This window comes from Telmatherina bonti (genome assembly GCF_933228915.1).
Source record: "Telmatherina bonti genome assembly, chromosome: 3".
Lineage (NCBI taxonomy): Eukaryota > Metazoa > Chordata > Actinopteri > Atheriniformes > Telmatherinidae > Telmatherina > Telmatherina bonti.
The window spans coordinates 17,215,227-17,225,785 of NC_136621.1; the positions used below are offsets into that span (position 1 = coordinate 17,215,227).

General features: G+C 38.5%; 1 protein-coding gene across 1 annotated transcript; it reads left to right on the plus strand.

The window, feature by feature from the left end:
* Window positions 1–495: 495 nt before the first annotated feature.
* pcyt2 (phosphate cytidylyltransferase 2, ethanolamine) lies at window positions 496–9,942 on the plus strand. The gene is made up of 12 exons (XM_079265179.1): window positions 496–808; window positions 3,461–3,549; window positions 3,838–3,999; window positions 4,153–4,304; window positions 4,382–4,423; window positions 4,528–4,666; window positions 5,816–5,898; window positions 6,419–6,496; window positions 6,778–6,843; window positions 8,239–8,304; window positions 8,502–8,590; window positions 8,674–9,942. Exons 1-12 carry the CDS (start codon window positions 684–686, stop codon window positions 8,789–8,791), a joined length of 1,209 nt encoding a protein of 402 aa, XP_079121305.1. The 5' UTR covers window positions 496–683; the 3' UTR covers window positions 8,792–9,942.
* The last annotated feature ends 617 nt before the right edge of the window (window positions 9,943–10,559 follow it).

A 10,559-nucleotide genomic window follows, 5' to 3' on the forward strand; every position in this document is an offset into this window, starting at 1 on the left:
TTGTTATTACTAAGGATAATGACGTGAATTAGAAATATATTATTGTATTAGTAGGAAGCAAAGAAATTGATTATTGATGATTCATTACGAGGGGGGCGGGATAATATAAGTTTTTACTTCCTCCCACTTCTGTTCGGATATGTGAAAAGGATATGTAGTTATCAGTTATGTTTGCTTTATTTATGTATTACTATTTCTGTCTATTTATGAATGGAACTATTATTTGCCATTTACATGTCCGAAATAAATTCAAATTCAAAATTACATTCGAATCAAGTGAAAATTTCGCATTAACTAATTTTCAAAAAAGGTGAAAAAAAGGTGGATTTTTCAATAAAAAATTACACAATGCTAAAGAACTCCAAGGAATTAGGAAAGTATGAAATTCTGTTTATAACAACACTGCCGATGGCCATAAGACCAGATTTGTTGATTTATTACCCGTATGTTGTCACGTGACCAGAGGGAGGTTACGCAATCAACGGGAGAGGATTCGTCCGACCTGACGTACTTGGAGGCGTTGGCCGATTCAGTGTCACTCTGCTCGACCGAGAAAAGCGCACAAGTCCAGTGAAATAACCCTTTAATCGTTCTAAAGAACGGACCCGAACAAATCTTCAAACATACTTTACTTCTTGTTTTTACTTTAACTGGATTAAAGTCGTTTTCCTGAACTCGTCAGAATGATTAAAAACGGCCACCACGCTTCCGACGACCAGCGAGAGAACACCGGCAGCAGTAAGCCGGGTGGCTCGGCGTGCAGCCAGGAGAAAAGAAAGCGAATGGTCCGGTTGTGGTGCGACGGCTGGTGAGTGCGTCCAATCCCCTACGACTATTTACTTTACATGCTGTTAAAAAAAACTGATTTTCAAAGTTAATCTGCTTGAACACCACCGTTGTGTAAAACACAGCATGAGCGCTCGTCTGATTAGCATGCTAATGCTAACTAGTTTCTTAAAGGTAAGGAGTTTAACCTGTAATGCCATATGTTGAATAAATGACATATACCTTACAATACTCTGCTCAAAACAAAAAATTCGCCAGATTTTTATTATTATTATTATTATTATTATTATTTTATTTTTTTTACCAAAGCACCACTACTTTTTATATCAGGTAATAAAACAGCTGTTAACGTGACTAACAACACTATACTTAAGTCATAGCTGACTTATCGCTGCTTATCAGTGGTTTTACATGGGATAATGATCCGCCCTGAATCTGGGTAAATATACATCATAGATACCTCTTAATTGCATTGTATATTAGTGTATAAGTGAAATATTATCCATAAGTAGAGGTGAAACTATATATGGAAATCAGTAAAACATGTTAACAGTTATTTTTGTCTAAGCACATTATAAAGGTGCTGATTGCAAACAAAAGACTTTATCGTTGACCTCAAATTACTCTGATCAAACTGTGTTTACATGGCACTTTATTGTTATTTTGCCTTCCTGTGGTAAGTCCTGTCATATCTGACTTCACCTTCTTGCCTTTCGTTTCCAACACAAGGAAAAGGCTGGTTTAATGACACTAGTTTAGAACAATCCATGTCATGTAATGGTTACAAATCTCTGTTATGGTTATGAGGTTGTAAATTGCAATCCCAATGCAATATGTGAACAAAGTGGGCAGGGACTGCCTTGGGACTGGGCATCATTTAGAGAATCAGCTTCCGTGTCAAAAACATAAAATAGGTTATATCAGAAAGGAAGAGGAGACTCTTGAAATTGTAACATTATTCCAGAGTAACAAAATACTTTTTCCCCTGAAGATGTTTTATTCAGCTCTAATTAAACTCACAGCTTGATGGACTTATATTTGCATAACAAGCATTTTTAATTTAGTAATGGCCATAAATAACAGGATATCTGCTAAGTAAGATAACAAGGACACTCTTCCTTTACTGTGGTTGTCAACAAAAGGCCTATTTATAGCTCATTTAACTGCTCAGTAATAAACAAGAGACAAATCTCTAATTCTGGTTCATTCATGTATTTCTGTCACTTATTTTTACAAATATTACTTAATAGGTTTGTATACTTTCAAACCATAAAAATAAGTTTTATTGCTTCCACCAAGAAGGTTGGGTTTTTGCTCGTGTTTTTCTCTCTGTTTGACAGCAACTTCACACACAAACTATGATACTTAGCAGATCTTTTTTTTATTCTTTCCTGTGATTGGATCTTGGTCTAAATTTAGTATTCATTAAATTTTATGATCTGGAACGAATTGTCGACAGGAATTTTTAAAAGGATTCTTCACAGTATGGGTGGAAATGAGCTGCTTGGTGGAGGTCTGTGCACCCCAAGTGTTTTTTTTTCCCAGTGCAAATGTTGCCTTCATGCAAATTAATGTTAAACGTCACTCAGCTTATTAGCAGTGGTAAAATATTTACACACAAATAATTATCCATATGAGCCCATGTTTTATTAAAATCATTACTTTATATTTTGGAGTACTACAACAGCTGAATTAGTATTCCAGTGCTGCAAATTTTTCATTTGCAAACACTGATCTGCAATTTAAATAGTAATATATTTAGAAATGAGTAAGAGTTGTTTTTGAAGATATTGCATTATGGGAGAGTGCTCATATTAACCCTTTCATTCATAGTGGCCATATAGTGGACACCTATTTACAAGCTTATTTTCTTGCATATTCATGAATGAGGATGGTATTTTTGTAAATAAACGACTTCATGTTAGTGAGTCATCCAATATGTTTCCACTCACTGGAGAATAAATAAATATATGATATAATTGAACATAATGTAATTACGCAAGTTTGCCCTTGCGATCAATAGGAACAGAGAATTATAAAGCTATATTTAAAGAAGATTTACATAATATAATTATTATTATATATTATTTTATAAAAATTCTATGGAATAAAATTAATCATATATCATAATTAATTCACAATATCACTAATAAATAAAAAAACATAATTTTATATGTCTGTAGAGGTAAAATACTGGACATAAAAAAAATGTTGCATTGGTTTTTATTAATTCATGCATGAAAGTGTTAATATGTATTCCTTTTTTAAAGGCAAGCTGTTGTCAAACATGAACTCATCGAGTTTTCTGACTAACAAAAAGTAGACATGCTGCAGAAATATTTTCTCCGAAATTGCGCCACTGAACTCGCCATCTCTCTTGTTTTTTTGTGAGAAATAAAGCCCCTGATTTAGAGACGGGCACAAAAACAATTTGAAACAGAGCAAGAATTTGACAGTGACAGCCAGTCTGAAAGGCTTTGTTTTGGAAGGCGTTTAAACGATAATGATGTTGTGGTTCTGAAAGTCATCGGGTGAAAAACTCTGAGCTGCAGAGAGACCGTAATTATAGCCTCCTCCCATCAGGATATGTTATTATCTCCTTTGACCTGTGTAGTGCTTTGAGCACTGATGGTGGCTTTTGTTTTCCACGTTGACTGTTTTTCTGACTCCACAGCTATGACATGGTGCATTATGGTCACTCCAATCAGCTCCGACAGGCTAAAGCAATGGGAGATTACCTTATAGTTGGAGTGCACACAGATGGTAAGACTGAAATACTATGATATGAGTATTATTTCTCCCTATGATTGCAAATTCAAGTTATTTTCAGGTCCAACTTTGTGAAAGCATTGATTAAGATATTCCCTCTAACTTACTGAACTCATGAACACCTTGGTAAGAATAATGACATTTTAATCTCAATAAACCCATGCTTTGACATAAGGACACCTATGCTGAATTTTTTTTCATCACCCAAATCATCATTACATATTAAATTTGTGTTACTGATATGATAATAATCACTAATTGATTCTAATTTTAATTTTTAAGCGGAAATTTCCAAGCACAAGGGTCCTCCAGTATTCACTCAGGAAGAACGCTACAAGATGGTCCGAGCAATCAAATGGGTGGATGAAATCGTCGAAGGCGCACCTTATGTCACCACCCTGGAGACTCTGGACAAATACAACTGTGACTTCTGTGTACACGGAGGTGAGTCAATACAATCTGCTCTTTGAACCCTGTTTTAAAACTCAGTTAGTGTTAGCAGATACTGTGATTGGTCAGAACCCTCCTCGTTGCTGCGCCTTACATGATGTGGTCAAGCTTTCAGAACTGGTGACATCCTGGTTTTATATTTATCAGATGACATCACGCTGACAGTAGACGGCAAGGACACATATGAAGAGGTGAAGTGTACAGGCCGCTATCGGGAGTGTAAGCGCACGCAGGGTGTCTCCACCACCGACCTGGTGGGACGAATGCTTCTTATGACCAAAGCCCACCACAGCAACATGGTGAGTTTGCATGTTCTCTTTTAGGGTATAAACAGTTGTTGTATTGCTGATGTCATAGATGTCGATCCTCTCTACAGGATAACCCGGATTACCAGCAGCACACTGACAACTTTGGAAAGGTATTACGTGAAGACACTGAAATATTTATGATTCGCAGCCTTTAGCATGTTATTTCTAATAGAGATGAATGTATGATTCATTTCTGTATAATTTGCTGTTTAAGGGTCCTACAGGCCGCAGCCCGTGGACGGGGGTGTGTCAGTTCCTGCAAACATCCCAGAAGATCATCCAGTTTGCTTCAGGACAGGAGCCTCAGCCTGGAGACACCATCATCTATGTGGCCGGGGCGTTTGACCTCTTCCGTATCCTTCTCATGTGAAAACTCCCAGTTAATGTGATATTGCAGTGTTTTGGGAGCTGTGTGTGAAATGTGTCTAACCTGCAGTCAGAGAACCAAGGAGGAGGTCTTATAGAGGATTTAAGCTACTAGATGCAGAATGAGGTCATAAAAAATTTCAGTTGAAAATCTTTCTAGCAATGCACAAAAAGACCAAACTGAACATATGCAGGAGTGATGAGTCACAATTTTTATAATCTTAAGAATGTCCATGTTTTGCACCTGCATGTGTTGTTTTTGTACCGTTGCATGCATGTTGCTTACCCAACATGTTCTTATGTACGTAATCACACAGAGACAAGTTTATTTTTATCCATTAGCGTTATCGTTATGGCATTCCCTCCACACGGAAGCTGCACTTTGGGTTGAAAATGATGAAGTTTCCAGCCATCACTTAAAGCAAATAAATCTGGAAACACCGTATTTCAGTGTTTACAACCCAAATGCTTCTTTTCTGAACGGATTCTTGTTTTCTTCTCTGTTTTATTTCCGTGGTAGCGCCACAGCGCCACTTATAGGTATGTATTGCATATGTACTGCAGCGTTTTCTGTGGCTTCAGGACACACGTTTCTGGAAATTATTCTGTCTTTTCAGAAAACTTTTAAAAAATGTAATTAGATCATTTGTCTGCATAGATTAATCTATCAGAGGTTGTCAAAGTATAAAAAAAAAAAATATATATATTTTTTTTTCCCCCATCGTTCCAGCGATTCTTCCAGCAAATTAGGCTGGAAGAATCGTCAACCAGACCTGATCAGCAGAGTGATGCATTATGCCTACAGTAAGGCAGAGCAACACTTACACAACATTAACATTAAAAAGGAGAAACCTGTCTGACGTAGCTGGTGGTGGAAAAATCAGTTGAAATACCATTATTTTGAACCAAAATTACATTTTTGAAAGGTTTAAGTTTTAGATTGAGAACATCTTCTCCTCTGTGGTCCCCATCCGAGCAGCTGTTTGCTTAGCTTCCTCCTCAGAATCCATCCCTGAATTACTGATTAACACCGAGACCCTTCTGACCGCTGGTGATGAGTGAATAAGTACACGTCCCCTTAAAGCACTTACTGTGTTGTACATGCTGTTGCTGCCTTGACTACAAACTCTTTGCAGACATTGGTCATGTTGACTTCTTGGAAATGGTCTACAAACAGGCAGAGAGGCCTTACGTCATCGTAGGTCTGCACTTTGACCAGGTACACTAAATTACACACTCAGCCAACGGTCTCACAAAAGAACGAGCCTCACCCCTCCCTGACGTGTTGGTGGCTTTCATAATAAACAGTTCTGTGACCAGTTAAAGCAAAAGCAGCTCAATATAACATTTAGAAGGTAGACATCGTCTCTTTAAGTTCAGTTTTAGTGATCCAGGTTGATAAAACAGTAATGCAGCTTTCGAAGCTAAACATTTAATCAAATCAAATCAAACTTTAGTTAAGCACTTTTCCTGCCAGAGGCAACACAAAGTATTTTTACAAGATAAAACTAAGTCATGAAGGTTCATAATAAAACAAACATTCACACACAAAAATTGATAAAATAGCATTTAAAAACAATAGTCTCATGTTCTCTTTCATACACTCATACACACACACAAGGACAGACAGCAACCCCCACCCCCCACTCCCTAACTACTGTCTCATTAACTGAATGTATGTATAACAAATAAATAAACAAGATAAATTAGTAAATATCTCAACATTCTGGTTTCTTCAGGAAGTGAATCGCTACAAGGGGAAGAACTACCCGATTATGAACATCCACGAGAGAACCCTCAGTGTCCTTGCCTGTCGGGTGAGCCCACATTCCCACACACACACACACACATACATTGTTCCCTGTGTTCTACACAGTGGGTGTATTTCTGCCTGCTTGTCAGCTATCAACCAAAAACAATGAATCATTGTGCGCTATCTGCATTGTGTGTTTTTGTGTCAGTTATAAGAACGTAGTGCATTGAAAAACACGCAGACAGGGTCACATGAAAGCAGAAATGCACTGACAGATATGAGAACACCATGGAAGGTTTCATCCTCTGAAAACTCACTTTTCTCTTCACTTTCTTCTGTCGGCAGTATGTGTCAGAGGTGGTGATTGGTGCACCGTATGCAGTGGGGAAGGACCTGCTGGATCACTTTAAGGTGAGTCTTCTCTTCTTAAGCTTACTTTCCTTGAGGAGAAATTCACTTCACTGAATACTTCTGTCAGCCTGACCAACAAGAAGAGGGCAACATTAGGACTGATCTCACCAGCCCTGACTCAAATTTAAGATCAAGCAGTTTTAATGTTGTAAAGGCAGGAGTGGTCAGTCAACAAAATAAAACAGCAGCTCTTTGTGTTACTTTGAGTTTGATACTTGGCTGGTTTTCACAGCAGTCATATTCAGCAAATTATGTTGATATGAAAATTAAAGCAGGATGCAAAACTCACATTTGGGCTGTTTTATCTCTTGTAAACTCATTTAACACAGTGACACTGAAGGAAGTCAATGGAACTATGATGTGAACGCTCAGCATGTCACGGATGGAGTTTGTGAAACATGTGAGAGCAACTCATGAGTCCAGGATAGATAACAACAAACAAACACAAGCAAGACATGTGTTGCCCCCATGTGGACTGCGCATATAACAGATATATTATCAGGAAACAGTAGATTTCTATATAATTAAGTTGTACATCACAAATATGGACACAATACTATGTTGTATTTGTTCATTGATTAATGATTCCGTGTTAACCAATTTGGGAAATTTTGCCAAGATATGATTTCAAGTTGATTTGATCAATATGACATGCAGGTTTTAACACAATCATGCCCATTTGTATCAAATCACCTCAACATATTCATTCATACAATGAAATATATTGTACAGTGAAATGCTGAGCTTGTTTTTTGTAGATGATTTAGTCCAAACCAACAATGCAATTCGTTTCAGCCACTGTCAGCTGTAACATTTTGCTCCAGGCTGGAGAAAAACAGCCATGTGACACTGCACAGCGAAAGAGGTTCCAGGAATGTTTAACTCGGTGACGGCCGCAACTCTGCAGGTTTTCAATATGTAACTGCAACAAATCTGACATAAATTAATGAGTCGTTGTTCAGAACTTCTTTGGCTGACCCATTTAAATTGGGTCAGGTGTGTTGATGCAGGGACGCACTGAAAACCTGTAGGGCTGCTGCTCTCACTGGACGGAGCTGAATAGCCCTGATGTACGTAATACATGTCAGTGTATCATCAAAATGGATCCCAGAGTTTACACTACGCTGTGTTGCTTTAATTGCTCTGGGACTCACAGCACACCAGTCTGCTCCTTTACCTTCCTGGATCCACAGTCTTTTGTTCTTAGCAGAAGATTGTGATCCCATAAGAACTTTGACCTATTATCATCCATCGTTTGAGGTGACAGATGTTGAGGTTTTGCCAAAGATGCAGGATTGAACTTTGCTTTCTAAGACACCCTGGTGATAATGTTGCATTGACGTGTCCATACTTGGCAGTGGTTGGTTTAATGAGGTATTTTGCATACATGTGCAGGTGGATATGGTGTGTCATGGCAAGACGGAGGTATTTCCAGACAAGGATGGGTCAGACCCCTATGCAGTAAGTACATTGTCTACTTAAAAGAAACTATTGAATTTTGAAGCTACAAATGCACAATAAGACCAAGACCCCTGAAATGAGACAAGTGTGTCTCATATCCTGGCTTTTGAAAGTTGCTCTGACGTTGGACAGTTAAAGTGCACAAGAGACAAGTGGTCTACTTTCGGCCAACCATTTGTGTGTGTATTTTTTTTCAGGAACCTAAAAAAAGGGGAATATTCAGGACCATCGACAGCGGGAATAATCTCACCACCGATGACATCGTTCAAAGGATCATAGAAAACAGGTGAGGGACTCTACTTTCCACAAGACATCTTCAGTTTAATGTCTTCATTCAGTGCATTTTCAATCCTCTTCTCTTGGTCTCAGGCTGCAGTTTGAAGCCAGGAACCAGAAAAAAGAGGCAAAGGAGATGGCAGTGATTGAAGCCATGAAGAAGCGAGAGCAGCAGGAGCAGGATGAAGCTGCAGCTCAGAATGTCCACTAGTGAGCTTTGGTTTCAGCCTGTTTCACTCGTCCAGGTGCACTCAGCTTTACCAGCTGGACGGAGGGTCCTCAGCTGGATGTGGCCAGTCTGTGAAAATACTCGTCCAGCTGGTTGCAAAATCCTGCCTCAGATCTTCACAACATACTTTAAATGCATAAATCCCTTTACGTCTTTCCTCTCTAAACTGAGAACGTTATATTATTCTTTGTCATGTTTTGTCTTTTTCATTCTGGTCAAACATTACTAGCAGAAGTGAAATGTTAAGTTTGTAATTATCCATATAACTTATTGACAAAGTGACTTTGTCCGATATGTTTTACAAATTTTAATTAGATTAACAGATTAGTTTTAATGATCAGTTTTATTACCATCATCTGCCATGTGGAATGTGCTCAGTTTTGATCACATTTCATTTTTAGACATCACATTGTTTTTATCTCTCCTTCAAAAAAACACCACTTATTTTGTCAAATGATCTGTGAGTTAGTCTATGAATTTTAACTGAATTTGCACTGTATGTGTGTATGTGTGTACGTATGCATGAATGAAATGATGGAGGTCCATGGGTTATAGGGTTTATAGAGAGTATAGTAGTGCCTCATTCCCAAATCTATCAATATTTTAAGGGCTGTGATTTGTACCAGCATCCAATTTAACTCAATAGAAGCCGCCTATGTATCTCTGCAGCTGTTAAAAAGCTAAAGTGATATTTCAAGTTTTTTATTTTATTTTATGTGGGGTTTTGTGAATTTCTCCATGTTCAGGTCAGTGAGAGTGCTCATGGTTTAGAGAATCTGCATCCAAGTGCTTCATGCAAACCCACATTAAAAAAACCAAAACATACCTGTAAGTTTTTCTTTCTTTTGTTTATCTTCGAATCTTGTTTTAAAAATAAAAGACAAAAAAAGCATTAAATGTACAATTTTATTCTCCTCTGTCATGCGACAATCCAAAAATCTAGTCTTGTACTGAAGATGTGAAAAGTTCCTGCTGCTTTTGCTGTGAAATGAAAATGAATTGTTGCTGGCGTGTTTGTGGGTTGGAAGACAGATTGATGGCGTCCTGAAGATTAAAATACATTGTGGAAGTTTTCGCAGCTTTTCAATGACTATGTATGTGTGTAAATGTGGCTCCATGAAATAAATGTGTAGTCAAAGTAAAGTGTTGTGTGTTTTCCTGAAGCAGTTGTAATGTGTGCAGCCTGATGACAGAGAGCTGTTTGATCAGCACATAGTTCTGGTTCACTGAGGCAGCGAAATGAGGCCACAGACTCTCACTGGAAGCCAACTGGTCTACGCATGGTCATGCTGCTACTACATAAGCACCTGCATTAAGAATCAAACTACTTGAGGATCTGAGATGAAGTCAAATCTATAAGACTTTGGAGATTTTGCTTCTGTAAAAAGATGCGACTGAATTGTAGACTCAGCTTTTTTCAGTTCAAGGGATTTCAGTAAGTATATTGCATTAAGTTTAAAAAAATCCAAAAAGCCTCTCCCTGAGCCGCCATGTTATCATGGTGGAGGGGTTTGTGTGTCCTGAAGATCCTACCAGCTATGTTGTCAGGGGATTTATACCCTACCAGGGGTCACCCATGGCAAACAGGTGTCTAGGGTAGGGACCAGACTAAGTGCAGCTCAAAGACCCCTATGATGATAACAACCATGGGTGGAAATGTTCCCTTGCCCGTACACCAATCACCGAGGCCCCGCTCTGGAGCCAGGCCTGGGGGGTGGGGCACGAGAGTGAGCGTCTAGTGGCTGGTGGC